The sequence below is a fragment of the Taeniopygia guttata genome, chromosome 1A (genome assembly GCF_048771995.1).
Source record: "Taeniopygia guttata chromosome 1A, bTaeGut7.mat, whole genome shotgun sequence".
Lineage (NCBI taxonomy): Eukaryota > Metazoa > Chordata > Aves > Passeriformes > Estrildidae > Taeniopygia > Taeniopygia guttata.
In genome coordinates this window covers 33,192,893-33,211,665 of record NC_133025.1, presented here as the reverse complement: position 1 = coordinate 33,211,665, position 18,773 = coordinate 33,192,893, and the positions used below count along the sequence as shown (strand labels likewise).

At 38.3% G+C, this 18,773-nt stretch overlaps 2 protein-coding genes and 1 long non-coding RNA gene across 23 annotated transcripts in view; 2 read left to right on the top strand and 1 right to left on the bottom strand.

The window, feature by feature from the left end:
• Positions 1–2,545, top strand: part of GRIP1 (glutamate receptor interacting protein 1) — a 328,821-nt gene extending 326,276 nt beyond the window's left edge. For all 19 annotated transcript variants that reach the window (XM_072922895.1, XM_030259213.4, XM_041712099.2 and 16 more), the window contains one exon: positions 738–2,545. In XM_072922895.1, coding sequence (XP_072778996.1) covers positions 738–971 — 234 coding nt within the window. In that variant the 3' untranslated portion in view covers positions 972–2,545. The remainder of the gene's footprint in view (positions 1–737) is intronic.
• HELB (DNA helicase B) lies at positions 2,356–17,980 on the bottom strand. Of its 3 annotated transcripts, XM_072922906.1 has the most exons (14): positions 17,794–17,931; positions 17,134–17,176; positions 16,091–16,465; positions 13,616–13,824; positions 11,446–12,309; positions 10,220–10,391; positions 9,333–9,474; positions 8,263–8,393; positions 7,157–7,241; positions 6,136–6,195; positions 5,401–5,605; positions 4,646–4,780; positions 4,002–4,439; positions 2,356–3,509 (listed from the first exon to the last, which is right to left on the bottom strand). In XM_072922906.1, exons 3-14 carry the CDS (start codon positions 16,365–16,367, stop codon positions 3,420–3,422), a joined length of 2,808 nt encoding a protein of 935 aa, XP_072779007.1. In that variant the 5' UTR covers positions 16,368–16,465; positions 17,134–17,176; positions 17,794–17,931; the 3' UTR covers positions 2,356–3,419. The 3 variants fall into 3 exon arrangements, with proteins under 3 accessions (XP_072779007.1, XP_030115148.4, XP_030115166.4); XM_030259288.4 differs by lacking the exon at positions 17,134–17,176 and having other exon boundaries at positions 17,794–17,980; XM_030259306.4 differs by lacking the exons at positions 17,134–17,176; positions 17,794–17,931 and adding an exon at positions 17,300–17,625.
• Positions 17,933–18,651, top strand: LOC140682036 (uncharacterized). The gene is made up of 2 exons (XR_012053273.1): positions 17,933–18,060; positions 18,283–18,651. It is a non-coding gene; the product is annotated as an uncharacterized lncRNA (long non-coding RNA).
• Positions 18,652–18,773: the final 122 nt, after the last annotated feature.

Here is an 18,773-nt window from a genome sequence, read left to right as displayed (position 1 = left end):
TTGGGAAGAAAAGGCAGCACTTCGTGGAGCTTTGGACTTTTATGAAGTAGCACTAAAGCTGGATTTTCCAGTGCAGTCAGGTTTATAGCAACAAATTCTTTCAGAATGCTAGGTATTTTAGAACTCCAAAGGAGACATACAAATGCTCACTAGGAAGCTGTAATTTCCCACAGCATTTCCAGACAGGTTTTTCTTTTTTTGCTTTTCTTGATGCAGACCTGAGAATTAATTCTGTGTTTAATCCAAGTGTTGACTGACATAGTTGGGATAATGTAATACTTACTCAGCACCACACTTAACCACAGTGCCAAGTTGGACTATGATGAAAAAGCCAAATTATTTCTCAACTAGCCTAATAAAATACTTTATATAAATTTTTATATATTAGCTAAAACCAGAGAAGCCTTGAACTGAATTGAAATTTCAGATGTGTTCTGCATTTAAATTGACGAACACCATGAAAGAAACATCTATGTGCTGTTAAATGTCATTATTGGAATGAGCATTGTGAAAGCTGGCAACAGCCAGCACCAGTGTAAATATCCCCACTTTTGCTACATTCTCTTTAAAAGTGAGTAGAAAACTTAATTGATTCTTCAGACCAGATATCACAGTTAAACAGTCTTATACTGGGCAATTCTCTACTTGGAATAGTTAAATGAAGCCCCAGATTCTCTTGTGATCTCTTTTTTTTTTTCCCTAAAACAGTAACAAAAATCAATCTTCTCATCCATCAGGTAAACCATGTTCGCACCAGAGACTTTGACTGCTGTTTGGTTGTGCCCCTCATAGCAGAATCTGGCAATAAGCTGGAACTGGTCATTAGCAGAAACCCACTGGCATCCCAGAAAGGAAGCTCAGAACACACTTCAGGGAGTGGGGAGTGGAGCGACCCAAATGCTGCCTTCCTTCAGCAGAGCGGGCACACCAGCGTTAGCATGGAGACACGCGATCCTACAAATACCTTATAGCAGAAACTACTGGAGCAGGACATTCGGTAACAAAAGACAATTATGGTGCTAAATCCATTCAAGATTTCTCTGAGATTGAGGCTCAGATGCTGTACAGCACTGAAAAGCACAGGAGGTCAGTTGGTCTGTCTCAAGGCTTCTATTAATCCACGGTTACTTTGGAAATAGTTTCATTCTTCATTAAGTCATTTTCCATTCTAAACAATCTAGGATTAGTAACAGTAAAAAAATACATAAGGGCCTTTTTTTTTTTTCCCAAATAAGAAACTGGGGAGATGCTTTAAACATAATCTAAATGTTCTCCCTTCAGCAACAGCAGCTGTTTGAGGGAAAAACATGGAGTTAACCTCTGCTAACAAACAGTAGTGTCCAGGTTATGCTGTTTTTAAAAATCCTTTTATAAGGAAGGTGCTGCTGTGTGATGGACAAGGCAGAGTGGTTTACTGCACTGGGTTTTCCTGGGAAATGGCAACATCTCTGATTCTGGAAACCTTTATTCGCTGGCGAGAAGGGTGCACTCATTACACAAAGCAGAGTTTAGATCTTACAAAAAAATGCTTGCAGGAAGCTGCAGTTTGCATTGAACATTGCTCCCCACTTCAGCAAACTTTGTTAGACCGTATGTTATTCCCTATGCAATGAAATATTTAATGGTATGTTTTGCAACCTGTGGGGACTTTTAAGCAGAGACTTTTTTAGTCGGATAAAACCTCTGACGAGGGATTACTGAAAAGAGTGAAACTGAAATGAGTTCAGACATATTAGAAAGGTTTTTTAAAATAAAATGGCTTTTTTAAAATTATGTCAGTGGAGATTGATACAAAAGCTCTTTAATGATCCATAAACCTGTAAACTTGTACTGTCACACATGAGCGAGCTTTCTAAGTAAATCAGTTTCTTGAAGGAAGAAAGGTCCTATTTAATATGCTTTGTTTTCAGCCTTCTTTATGATAAACATTACCCCTTGCAACACATTTTTAGAATATAAAATTGTAAATATATTTTGCAAACATATCACAAAAATTGTCTCCACTCCCCTCTTCCCCCAAGCAATAAAATACTGCCAGTTGCTTTATATGCTCACCAGCAGCTGCATTGGTTTATTCTGGTATTCAAGTTGTTATTAGTAATTATTGTTATTGGTGAATATAAAGATACTGGATTTGTAAATTTGTAGAGTCTCCATATCTAAGCAATCACCTTACAGAGTTGTTTCTGGTCAATTCAAAATGTTTAATGTATCCCTCTTGCTGTTTCCAGTACATAAACAAGCTCACCTGCCCTGCACAAACAAGTATCTCTGATTTCTATTTCAGCACTGCCAGGAAAGGCCAGAATGACATTAAAGGCTGAATGATGTAAAAAAAACAAAAAGGTTCATGAGTCACTTAAATACGTATTTTTATTTGTAACAAATAAGTATTAAACTGTAAAGTATTTTTGTACAAATTTAATACTTTAATAGCATGATATTTATCGTCTATGTTATGTTTTTTGAAATTAAAATTGTTGCAAATATTTGTATGGAAAAACTGTATAAATTGAAATAAACAGTGATTTGAAGACATTAAAAATGAGGTAGAGTTTTTCTACTTCATATTTTTCCCAGTTTTTTTTCCAGTTTTAGAAAAAATATCATTTTTATGTTTGTGATATAGTTTTTCCTACCTTATGTGAAAAGAAAAAATTGTTAAAGGTAAGCAGGTTGTCCACATTTTAGTACAATGTGTCTGATGTTTGATTTAATATTTAATTTATTAATCTCAAAAATGCAGTGCAGCAAGTCCCACAGTATACCTGAGAAAGCTAAAAGTGGAATGTTATTTGAACTCTGATTTGGAGTTTTGCTTTTCTTACCAAGATCATCATCAGCATACAACTATTAGCTAAAGCAATGGCAAGTTCTACATCATAGAAAAATATTCTATGTCACAGATTGCATTTTTCTTGTTATGTCTATAACAAGATTAAAATCCATAATCCCATAAAAACTTCATGGCCACAAATCTGCCACATCAGAAAAACCTAGACCCCTTTGTAAACTGGTTTTTTTACTCAAGGAAGCTATAGTTTTGGCACATCAGTAAGAGCATCTCATCAACGTTGTAGCATTTGGAGATGAACAAATCTTGGTATGGACAGCTAGGAGTCTTCAAACCATATCCTTGTGAATTTTTTAAGGGAACATCTGGAACCTCAAAGACTTGTAAATTCATTCTTCAGCAAAATGAAAGAATTGCATGATTTTTGATGACCAGTACACCAGTGAATCTACTAAAAATGGATCACTGAAAATTTAAGAGGTTCAGCATAAAAAAAGCTCTTTTTCATAGAACATGCAAAACCAAGAAAGCCTTTGAAAGGCATCTGCATATTCAGTGTCTCTATCCCAAAAATCTTCAAAAGGTTCAGTAAAGGTTCATACCAAGACCAGCTAATAATTGTCTGTTAGCTTTTGAAAAGCTTCCTAGGAATTTGCTGTCCCAAAGTTAGATTCTTAAGTCTGGAAGATCCAAGTGGGGATTCTTCTACTGTTGTCTGTCAAAACAAAACAAAAACATTACCCAAGTTTGAAACAGACCTAAAATACATGAGCTTCTTCAAAACAGGCTCTTTCTCCATGAGCTCAGAAATTAGATGTAATGAAAAAAAAAGCATCTGTTATCAGGTCTGACTTTATAAAAATCAATTTCAATTATTAAATTTTATATACATCTCTCACAGCATGTCACCTAAAAACTGACATTTGTGCACGATAAGCTGATACAGGCTAAGCCAGCCAACAGATCACTCTGAGAGTAAAAAAGTTATAAGCTTACTACAATTGACCTTAAACCTTTTTTTTCTGTATTAGTCATATATTACTCTGCAAAGACATCTGCCAAATTTGACTGCTTCACCAATTACTGGTTAACTTCAAAATTATTCAATAAATGTTAATAAAACTATCGTAACAGTGCCCTGGTGACTTGCAGTGGTGAAAGAGAGTGCAAAGTTTAAAACAAACTTTCTCAGTAAGGAGATACTTACCGGGGGTATTTTTGTAGCATCCTCAGATGCAGGGATTTGTCTTTTACATGGACTTTGCTGAAAACTGCTCATCTTTTCATTACTGAGAACTGATGACCCTTCCTGTATCATGAGGTCACTTTCAAGTTCAGGTGGGTCAGGAGCAACTCGAGTAAGAGAAACAGACTGAGTCTCGAGCTCTTGACTTTGCCAGCACTTCGTTGGTGGAGAGAGCGTTTGTGTGGAACAGTTGTTTCTTTCTGCAGTTGCCTCTCTCAAAAATCTCTGCAAACGCGTTTTTCTGGTGATCTCCTTGCTCTTTACTGCTCTCCTGAGGTGCAGCTCCTCAGCCACAACATAGACACGGCAGCGTCCCCTGGTCACAGCTGTGTACACGTGCTGCCAGTGCTGCCGGCCGGCATTGCCAACCACGTACACCACGGTCCTTTCCTCCGAGCCCTGAAACATGAGAGAACTCTTGATTCAAAGGCTGATGTCCAGGAAATAGTTTTAAAAAAGACAGGAGTGGGGAAGTTGGAGGCAACTGGGAGACACTCCCGAGAATATTTTCTATCCTGCATTCAAGGAATTCTAGTTTCAAGAAAAGTTTCTGGTTCTTTCATGAGAGAATAGAGTACATTAGCTCAGAGCTGCTGTGTTTTTACCTGGAATGTGTGAATAGTTCTGGCCCAGGCATGCTTTATGTGACACAGCTTCCTCAGTGCCTTGTAGTTCACAGTGTACGTGGAGCCGTATGTGCTGCTGATGGTCAGCAAGCGCTGCTTATCAATTTCTGCATCCTAAAGGAATAGCACAACACTCAGCAGTGAGCCTGGATCAGCAGCTGGGGCAATGTCTGTGGACAACTTCCCCATTCTAGCTTGCCCTGAAATTACAACAGCTGCAACGTCAAAGTTTCAGAAGACGTTAAACCAAACAGATTGCTGTGAAAGACAGCAGGGTCTGCCCTAACTACTGACACTTTCACTGCTCAACTCACTGAACCCAGCAAGAAAACCAGTTCTGTTACTGGTTTTTGTTTTGTTACCTGTTACTTTTAGGCCAGCTAGGTTTTCTGCCAGGGAAAACTTAAGCTATAACATTACTCTTTACATCAGACTGCATTAAACATTATCTTTTTCAATAACAATACATTTGAGTATTTACAGACTGTATTTACACTGAACACAATCAGACCAACTAAAACACATTGTACAAAAAAGCCCAGGATTGAAGGTTTTTGAATTTTCTACCATACCTTGCCTCTTCCATGCCTTTTACACAACTGTTTAGCAGAACCAAGTAAGTATTATGGACCAAATTTTAAAAAATGTGAATTGTGTTGTTCTGGGGATTCAGCAAGCACTGAATCATTTCCCACCAGGTTTTTTTTGTGGAAGTTCTTGCTGCAAGGATTTACCCCTTCTATGAAAAATATATCTCCATTGCAGAGTCGTTTGCCCTCCTCATTGGACTCTGCAGTGAGTGTGGTTTTTCCACTTCTGCATTCCTGGCCATTAGAACCCTCTCTGTCACCACAGGCTGCCAACAGATCCTTGAGATAAACATTGCGTGTGCTGGCAATCTTGTCCCCAGTTTGAAAGAGAAGTCTGTTCTTATGGTCTCTAGGTCAGAGAAAGAAAAAGGGGAAAATGTATTTGCAAAGTGTACATTTACCATTTCTCGGTATTTTTTCTCTTTCCACTCTCTACACTTGACCCAGATTAAAAACTTTATTAATATTTAAAATAGTTAGGGTAATGCATTTATGTCTTGAACTTTTGTAAAACAATTTGGTAGAAAACAGTAATACGGAGTAGTACAAAAATATTTCAGAATCTATTCAGAAATCATATAGTAGCAAAAATAAAACTTAACCTTGAGGGCTTTCTTATGTTGCTTTTATATTAATTTTGAATATTCAATAGTAACTTAAAATCTCACAACTCACATAGCGAATTTAAATTAAAAACAGTTTACCACTCTTCAAAATGAGATTAAAGAACCCATCAAATAAGGTTTATTATATAACATGATCAGACCTAGATAGAATATTGGAAGTTTTACAATCTTATTTTATGGTGTTGGCCTGGCTATAACACATTTAAAAACAAAATTAAATTAGTCACAGGAGAAATGCAAAACACTGACTTACCTGGTTAAATGATTTGAATAGTGTTGGCAACAAAGTTCATTTATTAGATCACAATCTTGCCTAAATCACACAAAACAAGAATATGAACAAAGTCATGATATACAAAACATACAATTACAAGCAATTTCATGTTAGTATTAATTTATAATAAATGGAAAAAGCCCTTTTTCCTCTCTGATGATCTTCCACCACCTATTAAGAACAATTACTTATTCAGAGTTTAGAAGACAGAGCAGTAAAGGAACAGTTTAAATACCACAGAAGGTTTCTGCACTGTACACCTAGATTAGCTACATTTGTTTTTAAGATAAAGAAGAAAACTAAAGAAAAACTAAAACCTAGACAGATTATTTTCTGTCTGTGGATATATTAAGAATAGCAAGAAGATTTATTTGCTTTTTAAAGACTTAGAATTTTTAACATTTAAATGCAGCTCAAGTATCTATAAATATATTCTAGAAGAATCATACACAAAAATCACTAATAACAATATTGCACCTGAATACAGAAAACACTAATAATGGTATTGTACCTGAATGCAGACTGGAGAAAAAAATAGACCAGAGTTACTCAGCATTCACAAATCATTTATTAGCTCACTGGGAACCTGTAAATAATGGGTGTTTTTTACTTACTGAGAAAATGTTCTTCACAATTAAAGGTGGAGGAGTTTTTTTCTAAGTACCCTTTTGTGCAGAACTCAGGTTATGGACTACTGGTACTAGTGCATATCATTCCCTTTTACCCCTCCAGTGTTTCTGCAAAGCCATCCATATTATTCATGCTCCTGTGATTACTAACTTCCAATCTTTCTTCGAAGTGTGTTAGAGCCCTACATCCCACCCTTCTTAAGTGATGAGTATTCCAAATATCTAGTGGTCTTAAGCTATTGCCACTAGTCTCTCCTACTCAACTCTATCTCTCCAACTCAACTATATAGCTGAGTCTCTCCAACTCAGCTATTTTTAGATTGTGGCTGCTAGCAAGGATTTTTTCAGTGTCTGCCTGCACACTCCATTACCTTCTGAAAGCAATGAATTGTGATTGTTTGGCATCCTCCAATCCTGGCCCTTTTTTAAGTAAAGTCTTTATTGCAGTTTGTAAATCTGTTTTAAAAGACATAAAAAGTGAGACATTAAAATATTCATAATTTTAAAAAGAAAAATATAATTTATTATGAAATTGCCTTTGCTTATTTCTTGCTTTAATGACATAATTTTTTAAAACAAAAAAGAAACAAAACCTGCCCCAAAAAACTCCCACACAAAATGACACATCCCCAAAAGAAACAGAAATACAACATACAAATGAAAACATAATGCAGTTAATTCACTATTAAAACCTGAGAAACAAGAGTGATACTGAAAGAAACAAATTATTATTTTTGTGTTAAAACAACAACTGCACTAAGCATATTTCATGCAAAATAAGGTTTTGATACAGCACATTGAAGAGGTAAAGATAAATATTTTCAAACTACAGACCTATACATTTGGATTTCACAGAAGAAATCTACTTTTAGTATTCTGTTTGCTGAGTATTTTGCTAGAGTGATAATGTTTGTACTATTTTTTTTCTGCATTTCCCTTGAAGTGTTTTGATGCATATAAAAGACAGGCCACTCAATCTACTTAGACCCAATAAATGTCAAAAAACCCCAGTAAACAATGGCTCTAGCCCTGACCCCAAAACATTTTAAAACAAATACTGGCATCCCTTCTTAGAATTTCCCTAACTCAATTCTACAGCTGGGAGCGTGTTCCTCTCCAGCACACCATAATGTTACAGTCACTTGTTACTCAAATGATTCACCTCTGAATCAATTCTGAAAATCTCTTAAGGTCTGACAGCTCCAGCTACAATATAGAAAGACAACCACATTCGATTACAGTGGTGGAAGCTGTGCCTCATTTCAAAGTCTAACTGGTGAGCTGGAGCTCTACAGCCCATTCTTTGCACTTACAGGTCTTGCTGTGTGCGCTTAGGTAGAAGGCAAAAGACAAACTATGAATATATCATTGCAATTTATACCACAAACAAAGCCAGACTGAAATTTTCCAAAATTTTTGTTCCAGACAATAGTCTATGCTTTACCAAAGAGAAAATCAAGATCAGAAACTGACATACTCTCACAATTCCCACCAGCAGGCAAAGCAATAAAAATAAATTTCTTCTCTGGGACTGGCATTGTCATTTCCTCATTCCAAGCAGAAACTTTCAGCACCTCATCAAATTCAGGAAGCTGCCGGTGAGAGATTCTAGACCACAGCATTGGAGGGAAATCAAAAAGTTATTTTCAGTTAAAGAATTCCATATTATCATCATCTGCATCAGCCTGAAGTTCACCACTTAGAAGACTTTTGTCATCTACACCACATGCCCTGAAAACTCTTTTCTCAGAGCATAACTTGATTTCACATTGAAAAAAATCGGTAGTTTATTCTCTAAACCCTCCATCACTGCAGCAGATACTTAGTATTACTCATACAGTTCTTCCCATGGGAGCAAAATGGACTGAAACAGAAGTGTTATCAAATAATAAGTAAGAATGTTGGTAAAACACTTAGTAGTTCTGGACATCTTGCAAATGTTCAGAATATTCTCAAATTCAATTAACATCAAAACCTAGATTTTCTTCTTAGAGGTTTAAAAAATAAATCAAGCACTGATAGGAAACAGGATAATTTCCAAAAGAAAAGTAATGCAAATGCTGGAAACACAGCAATTTAGACTCTTTAGGTATTGATAGAGAAAAAAATAGAAAGAACTTGTGATATAATGGCCCTTGACATCTAAACTCTCCAAGCAATTCAGTCTGTTTTAGTTGTTGCCACACTTATCAGCAATGTCTTTAAAGCTTCCTTTTTGGAGGAGCAATTGTAAGCCATTTTAGAAGGCAAAAAGTCAGTTATGCATTTACAACTCATTTTAAAACAACAGAGAGTATCTGATAGCATAATAGTGAAATACATCCCATAAAATTCAAGAGCATTCCAGCACACACATTTTTTTGTCCAATATATACCTGCTGCTGTTGTTTTGGGCGTTTGTTTGTTTTTAAAACCAGTGTTACGGATTTGGACTAAAAAAACTAACAGAAGCAATACTACAGAGGCAAATCTGGATGCACTGCTCTTTGCAGGTAAAAGGCCAGGCAAGAATTTTAAGTTCTTCACACACACATCAGGATATCCTACCTTGACGCATTATCTACAATTAGTTGCGATTCAGCTCTATGGTTGGTTCGCAGTTCCACTGCAAAGCCTCTTGGTTTTAGACCCTCAAAGATATCAGCTAACATGTTTCCTGGGTCTATGCTTGGCAGCTGTCTAGTATCACCTAAACAGAATGCATGTTAGTTTTTGTGAGAAAGAATAACATATCATCTGTTGAAAACTGTCTTTAAAAAAATGAATACACTCAAGCCTCTACATAGTAACATCCATCCTTAATACAATTCACATGAAATCAAACTTTCAAGAATCTAAGAAACTTTGAGGATAAAGTTGTAGTGTAGTTTTTTTATAGTCCTCACCCAGTAATGCTTTATTAGCAGGTGCAAATCATTCTACCTGATGAGCACTGACAGTGATCACAACTTACTCACACTTTGAAAGCTATGTATTTAAAAACAAATGCCATAAATGGCACGTCAAAAAGGAAACCTCTAAGAAACCATAAAAAATTGACTTTACATTTCTTTGCTTTCATTTTTAAATTAAAACAAGATGATCCTAGCATTAAGAATGACATGACAACTCCCTTCTAACACACAATTCGTATACTAACAAAAGCTTCTTCACATTTAAGGAAATCATAATAGATTTCCATTTGCAAGATGTAATAACCTACCACATGGAAGTCAGAATAAGACAAAACACTGCTAAACAGATAATGGAGATACTAATACTTTCACACCAACATTTGGAAAATTGTCTACCTCATCTGACCTTAAGAAACAGCAGAAGTATCCAACTACAGAAGAGTGTAACATTTTAAGAGACTCAGTGGGAGCTCTGATACTTACACTGTATATTGGGCATTATTAAATATTGTATAATGCTAAATTTGCTGTTTCACTTACCTAGAATAATAAGTTTAGCAAGCTGAGCATGCTCACACAAGAGTTTCAAAACTAAACTAAGAATGTGTACAGACACCAAACTTCCTTCATCCACAACGAGAACCGTAACTGCAGAAAATTTCCACGGCTGGTCTTGGTCGTTCCGCCTCCACGATTTAAAACTATAGATAATCTAGGAACAAATAAAGCAAGCTCTGACACTAATCAACTCTACACTATGTTATAAAAGTAGATAGTGTGGTATCATCTGACCTATGTAGAGCTATTATCCAAAATTCTCAACTTGCACCTGTTAAGACCCAGAAGACTCAACCATTCAGTCTTATTTTCCTCTTCAGTGAATGCATTTCTGGCTGAGATTAGCAACACTGACTCACGTAAAAGCACAGTCTCTTTTTTCCTGCAGGAACTGTTAAAGACACTAGGTCAGCCATTTGGTTGCTCAGTGACAGAACACCTTCTACTACAACCTGCTATCATTAATACTACCCAAAACTACATGGGAAAGGGGAACAGGCAACTAACTATCCAGCCCCCAAAGATAAAATAAGGTAACAGTACTTCTTATATTATTATGATTTCTATTTATATGGGTTATTCCGCAACGCCAATGTCTTCTTGGCACCTTTGCTACCTAGAACAAGACAGACTTGGCCTAAGTTTATTAACAGAGTTTGCTTTCTACCTTTTTCTAAAAAAAAATCCACAATACCTAACATTAATTAAGGAAACTCTGTGCAAATTAAATTTCTCTCATTATTCAACTCCAGGCTACTGATCTTTTCATGCATGTGCTGCTATGATTGCTAGGCAACAGGATCCTAGAAAACAGCTCTACCACCTAGAAATTATTCTTGTCTTCATTAAAATAAAATGCAGAACTGAGAAGCTGAAAAAAACAGATGCCCTAGAGAAGCACAAGTTTCAGATGTATATAAATAGCAAAGAAATCAAACTTAGCAAATAATGTATTTCAAGTGACTGATTTATGATTCCCCCAAAACATAATGCTGACTTTCAGATGCTGATAAGGTGTACCCAAGCATTAATAACTATAATAGGCTACACATTTCTTAAGGGGAGTTCAATAACAAGCTGACAAGCTGCTTCTTTTTTTTCCAAAGGAAGAATGGACAGTACCAAAAGGTGTTTCAGAACCTAATTAAAAAAAAAAAAAAAAAAAAAAAAAAAAAACACCAAGAAACAAAACCCTAAACAAACCTTACCTGATGCAGTGTATATGCAGGAAGCTGCGTTTTTTCTCTCAAAAGACTTGTTGCCCTCCCTGTAGGTGCAGTGAATAGTACATTCAAATATTTTTTTGCATACATATTCTCTGATTCCCAGTGGTGATCAAAGGTATTCCATTCCTCAGATGCATCCAAGTCTCCTTCAAAGTCCTTAGAAGCAGCTTCCACTTCTTTTTCCATTTGCTTTAAATGACGAAAAAGGCAGCTAACTATTGTACTCTTCCCACAACCTCCTTTTCCACTTATGATTGTGACAGGATTAGAACAAATTTTTTTTACAGCAATCACCTGATCTTTGTCTACCTGTGCTTTACTTTGGATACCAGACACAGAGCTCACCTCCTCTTCAGGAAAGTGATCTTCACCATTATGATCATCTGCATTATTTTCTTCTCTTTCATGTGCCTGGGTAATATTTATTTTGTTATCTGCACTTTCTCTTGGTGCCTCAGAAATGCTAAGTATCTTTTTCACATCCACATCCAGTTTCCACGTGTGGTTTGACAGAAGGTCACCTACATACATTGCAATATCTTTTTCAGATTTGTAAAGGTGAGGCAGAAACACCATTTTTTTCTCCCTAATCACTACATTCTGATCTTTCAAAAATTCAAGAGATTGCCAAACATGTTCAATGGACATGTGTTTGGATACCAAACGAGCTAATTCATCTTGATCTTCGTATGTGTGTCCCATTTGTCTACAGCGTGTCTTGAGCTGATCATACAGAATTAATGCATTCTTCTGCAAGTCGGGAATCTTCCAGAGGAGATGTTCACACTGACAGAAGGCAGCCCATGTTGCCTCACAGTAAGGAATGTTCAACTCCTTATACATAATCTTCTCCCCAAAAAGAGTAAAAGCAAACACAGATTTATTTCAGAGGATGTTAGCCTCTTGCTGAACAACATTCCTCCTAGTAAATACAAATTGCAATTCAGAAGGTGGAAGTTTGCAAAAATTTACGTATTTTTCATAAAGCAAAAGCTTACTTAAAAGTAAGCTAGAATGATAATTCCTCTTAGTTACCCTTCTGTATGAAACAGATATTTTAAAAATAAAAAACTTGGCACAGAAATTGGGTATTAGGGAGAACTCGTGCACACCAAATAACACATTTTCATGTAAAGGTACACAAACTGTAGAAACAGGGCACAGAAAAGCCATTAGCCAGAATACTCTACCAAATTTTGAACATGTTCAAGAAATATGCCACCTGTACAAGACACTACCAAAATAGTGAAAGATAGAGATGTGCAAAACAGATGAACTATTGAGAGCAAAAAAAATTAATTGCACTTGCTCAGTCATAAAAGAACTAAAGAGAGTCTTCAAGCAATAAAAAACTGCAGTGAGAATGTAGGTCCTTGCTAAGAGAGCAGCACGTCCATATTGCATAAGGAAGTGTCAAAGTGGACATCAGGAAAATCTTTTTAAAGGAAATTATGTGAAACACTAGAGTATATTGGCTACCCTGCTGAATCTCTGAAATTAGAGCTCTTAAAACAAGTCAGAACATCTATCAGTAAAGCACCAGAGCCTAAAGAGGAGGGAAAACCAACCACGTTTGTGAACACCTGAAGTTTTATCTCTCATGTGAGGTACAGGAGTGCTAAGGTGAGGCACAGCAGCAAAGCTCATGGCAAGTGCAGCAACAGGAAACAGGAAGGTAAGCAACCACTGCAAATCGCATTGCAAAAAACAAACTACTGGACCAGATGATCTGTATAAGAGATCATTAACCTTACTCTGAAAGCATAGATATTGTTCTATATATCTGGAAGAAAAGATATAAAGATTTTACCAGTATAAAACTGAAGAGAACAGTTGAGGATTTTGGCCCAATTACCTCAAGCATTTTATTTTCTGTCTCTTGTGGAAAATGCTAAACAAATGGTTGTAACAAAACCACTTTCATTTAAAAATCTCCTGAGATCAATTAATTCTATACCAACTACAAAAACAAAGCCCTTTGCTAAAACCGAGTCCAGTACATCATCCATTTCCAAATGAGCTACGCTTAGCCCCTACAAATGCCCATTTAATTGGGCATTTAAAACAAAACAGTAAACTAAAACAGTACTGTAGTCTAATGCACCTGAAATGCAGCAAACACCGTATTTTTACCATACAAAACATTACTTACCCTGCTGAATCCAAGTTTCCATGGCTCATCCTTTAGGATCTCATCCAGTTTTGTTGCCATCTCATCAGCTACTTCCTCACCATCCATATCAGCCTTTCTTTCCCAACACATCTTATCTAACAGACAGCAAAAGTGGCGTGGCAAAAGAATTGGCAAGTACTCCAGTATCCTTGGAAAAGCCAGTGCTCCCAATACCGCCTTTCCTGCAACTGCACACACCACAAACACAGGAATTTTTATGTGATATAAAATGATTGTTGCAAAGCAATTTACACTGATTCTGGTTTCATCCTTCTGCCTCCCTTATATCCAAGACATTACAATTTTCTCTCATTTTCTTACTTTTTGTAACCCTTTTCAAATTTTTTTAAAGTCTGTTTTCCCTAAACTGCCTTAAGAAAAAAACAATGTAAACAGATGACATAAAACCAGCAACAAAATGTGTTCACTTGGAAAATATGTATCATTCACTTGGTTTAAAGTGCATACTCAACAGCATTTTGTAGAAAGTCTGTTCAGCCCTCACCATGCCTATCTCTTACCTGAAAGTAATTTTCATACAGATGTACCGAAAAACATTTCAAATGCAAAACAAGAAAAGAGGCTTCTAAATTTGTAGTATCAGATCAGTAGAGGAATTTACCAAAAAAGTGCTCTCCACTGGCTTTCTCAGTGACCCCAAAATTAAGCTATCACTTCCCCTGTTTACATCAGTCATGGGCTGAGAGTGAAGAATAATGAAACTGATCTGCTCTATATTTTGCTTTAAAAAAGTAATTTCAGAAAAAAGAAAAACAAATTTAAAAAGAAAGTGAGATTTTCAGAATCTTTAGCTCTTGGAAAAAAATAGGCTATTTTTAATTACGTGTTAAGGAAAATTTAAAGCACTAATTTTTCTCACTTAAGTACTTTTTCTGATCACTGCCTTACCCTCATAGAGCCAAAGATAAAACCTTTCCCCTTTTAAGCAAGTACTTAATTTACATGTAAATCATCAATACATACTATTTACACACACAAAAAAATACCATGAAGGCTCAAAGAAAAAACTACTCAAGCCCATAAAAATTAATGACAACCAAAAAAATTTACAATACTAACAGTAGCAACTGGAGTAGCAGAACAGTCTGTATTGCTCAATTATAAAGAGTAAAGCTTAAAATGTAGCAAATTAATTTAAGGTAGATACTAGAAAAATATCACCAATTACAAGAAAGTTAAAGAGAGTATGTAGGCACACTGCGCAATCTTTTCTATCATTACAAAATAAGAACAAAAAGCCTGAAAGCCTACTGTATGTTTTCCTCCACTTACAAACGGGATTTGAAGTACAGTCAGTTCAAGTCTAGCAGAGGCTCTGAACTCTCCTGTTACATACAATTTGACATCCAAAAGCATCACCTCCATCGTCTGACCTGACACTGCCCAGTAAGCCAGGTACTGGAGAAGTTTGCTTGCTTACACATAACAGTAGATACACCCAACCTGTCTACAGGTCATGGAACAGATCAGAGCAAAACAAGAGCTCCAATGCTGAGGGCACACCTCAGACATCCTGACTTTCTCTGTATTTCAGTGTTTTGCTTCAGACCAGCAAAGTCTGGTCCAACAAACTGAATGCCCTTTATGGACTGGAGTACCTCAGGAATGCAAGTGGAACATACTGTTTGGGTTTCACCCAGCAGGGATACTCAGTCAGTACTCTCAGAGACTGCATCACAGTGGGGACAAGGGGCATGTCAGCTTCAAAAGCACACTCCTGATCCAATCTCTAACACCCAGGTAGTCACACCCATGTAATCACACCAACATTGCCCACAACAGCATCCTCAGAAGTCTGATCTATCTCCATGTGTAGACACACCAGTGCTTCCACAGTCTGCTCCCAGCCCTACCAATCTACTGACAGACGGGATTCAAACACACCTAGACAGTCTGTTTAGTGCAGCTGATTAGGACTACGCTGAACTCCTTCACTGATCCCTGTACTACCTATACTACTTTTGAACAGGTGCCAACCCTAAAAAGCCATTGCCACCGCGCTTAAGTAGCGATGAACCCATTTTTCAATATGCCTTGTTACAGCTGAATAAACTATAGGAAGCACCAGTGCCTTTGCATGGTAGAATCACAGAAGCAAAAAATGGTTTGGGTTGGACTTTAAAGATGAAATAGTTCCAAATCCCTGCCACTGGCAGGGACACCTTACACCAGACCAGGTTGCTCAGAGCCCCATCCAACCTGGCACTTCCAGGGATGCAGCATCCCTAACACAGACAATTCTACTTAGCCTACAGAATTCAGCAAAGTCCTTTTGTAATCATATCTTTAGCTGATCAACTGTCCTACTGTCCTGACATATTTTATAACAAAATAATAATTTTAATATACATTTCAAATGTTAGTTTGAAGGCTGTATATGAGATAGAACTCCTTAGCTTATAAAACAACTGGAACAGCATAGGATATACCTACATGATTTTGAAACACAATAGAAGATGTCATAATCCTTAGTATCTCTTTGGATCCCTCTTGGCTGTAGCTGTGAAACTTGGAACTGTTTTAGTTTTTCTTCAAGGTTGCTAAAACTCAGCACAGACTCCATAGGAAGCCAAGCAAAAAATTTTTGTTTCCAATCTTCAGGAACATGACATTCCGTAAGAAAGAGTGAAAATACTTGTCGGTTGTTTTCTTCTACATCAGTCTGCAGAAAATACGATGGATATCCTTGCACAAAGTACTTTGACCCCATTTTTTTAGCGTTAACATTAACTTTCCACCAAGGATCAACTAATGGAAAACGTCCAACCACTTCATACTCCTTTTTGGTCCCACATTCCTGTATAATAACTGAATCATTAAAAAGAAAAACAAATCCAGTGTTAATTGACAGTCATAAAAATTGTAAGTTTGTGTTGATTAAGAATATTGTTGGTTCAATGCTTTTTTTTTTGTCTTTTTTGTAAGTTGCAGTAGTAATAGTCATAAACTCCTGATGCCTGTCTCTCCACTAATATTTTTTTAAAAGTGAAACCAAACTCAGAAACAAGCACTAAAGCTTCTTCTCTGAGCATGAGGAATAAATCCTGCCTATGAATTTATTAAGCTAATTAAAAACACATCATACAATATTATGGTTTACTATTTATTCCACCTCAAGTTTACAACTGAATTTTAAACAGTTTTATCACAAAATATTCTATCACAATGCTGCATAATCTTCAGATACCTTTGTATACCAAATATTTACTGTGACTGGAACCACCAAAGTTACAAGGGCTTAATGTAATAAATTCTTAACATTTTGTATGACCTGGTTTGCCTCCTCTTTGCCTTCAAAAAAGATAATACACCATTACCTGATCAACAACTGCTACGACCAGAACAAAGTGGGTACCTATTTTTAGCAGGGTCTCTTTCTGCACCAGGACAGCTCTTAGGTCTGTAATAACTTATTCATTTCTCCCTGGTTATTAGCTCAGTTTAGCCATTTCAAAAACAACTTGTAGATAAAATACCTTTTAGGCAGAAGTTGCTCCACTTCTCCTACTTTTCTAAGCTCTAAGCAGAAAGTTGGAAATCATTAACATCAAGTATCAACACTTTCATACGTAATAAAAGAAAAGAAAATGCGCTTTTTCTATGTAAAGCTAATTTGAATGGGAAAATCTTATGTTTTCTTACTGCTGCAATGCAGTGCCCGTAGAAAAGCAGAAATCACGCTTCCCCTTTCACTATCTATTCATCCCCAGCTTCGGCTCCCTGTCCCTTCGCTTGTGCCCAACTCCGGCGGAGGGAAAGGCCGAGCCGGGACCCTCCCCACGCGCACAGCGCCGCGCCCGGCCGGGCGGGCCGGGACCAGCGCCGCCTCCCTCGCCGCCATTCCCGCAGCGCCGGCTCCGCCCGGAGCCCCGAGCCCCGCGCAGGGAGGGCGCCGAGCCCCGCGCAGGGAGGGCGCCGAGCCCCGCGCAGGGAGGGCGCCGAGCCCCGCGCAGGGAGGGCGCCGAGCCCCGCGCAGGGAGGGCGCCGAGCCCCGCGCAGGGAGGGCGCCGAGCCCCGCGCAGGGAGGGCGCCGAGCCCCGCGCAGGGAGGGCGCCGAGCCCCGCGCAGGGAGGGCGCCGAGCCCCGCGCAGGCCGCCCGGCCCGGCCCCGCCCGCTCCGCTCCCGCCGCCCCTCACCGGCGCGGCGCGGGGGCAGCGCGGCCGACAGCTCCCGCCCGGCGGCCTCCAGGAGCGCCTCCTCCGGCAGCAGCTCCTCGAAGTCCTCGTCGCTCTCCTCCTCGTCGTCCGCCGCCTCCCACCGCAGCGGCCGCAGGTGGCCCCACAGCCACAGGAGCGCGCCCCGCTGCCCGCCGCCCGCCGCCATGCCGCCCCCGCCGCGGATCCGCCCGCCCCTGCGGAAGGGCGGGACGGCGGGCCCGGGATCGGGATAGCCCGGAGCGAAGAGTCAGTTATTTATTTATTTGTTTATTTATTTATTTATTTACACTTCGAGACATAATTCTCTGTCTTTACATGACCCCTATCACAAAACCATCGGATCATAACATCGCACTTCCAGTACATCCGATTCTGTTTCACGCGGCTGCCCCAGGGTAGTTTAATGTATAACTGGCAAACTGTTCTCCGGGAGGCCCTCGCTGAAAAGCACCTTTCCTTCCCGACAAGGTCACCTGGCAGTTCCTGCTTCGTCTTCACTTTGGCTCAACGCCGGATCCTTGCCTTTTCCGAAACGATATGGCAGTTCATTGATGAAACATACCAAGCCTGCTCGTGTTCAGTATTGATCTCCCCCAGAAATCCTGCTATTCAGTCATGAAAGCAAGTCTTTCTACAACCTGTTTTAAACTGATTTTTACAGGCTAGTAGTTAGCAGGTTAATATTTGCTATGTTGTTACATAGCTCAGTTTTTTCAGCAAAGTTTTGCAGTTGTATTTTTGCATGTTCACACCACTAGCAAGCCTATGTTTTCGTCAATGAATTAAGTTTTGTAAGATGTATTTTTCTAAAAAAAATATATTTTTCCGACTCCTGTATTTTGATTTGTCCTGTCTTTATTTTTTAAACTATTTTCTTCCAATTTCTTATTTGTTTTGCTTTAGACTGGCACAAAGTACACTGGAGGCCACTGTGGATGTCTCACTGCTGCATCAGAGTA

Coding starts and splice junctions, on each gene's coding strand:
- HELB (XM_030259288.4), bottom strand. CDS start 17,980: ATGGCGGCGGGCGGCGGGCAGCGGGGCGCGCTCCTGTGGCTGTGGGGC. Junction 10,392..11,445: donor CTGCATATACACTGCATCAG/GTAAGGTTTGTT, acceptor ATTTGTTCCTAG/ATTATCTATAGTTTTAAATC. Junction 8,394..9,332: donor ATTGTAGATAATGCGTCAAG/GTAGGATATCCT, acceptor GCTGTGGTCTAG/AATCTCTCACCGGCAGCTTC.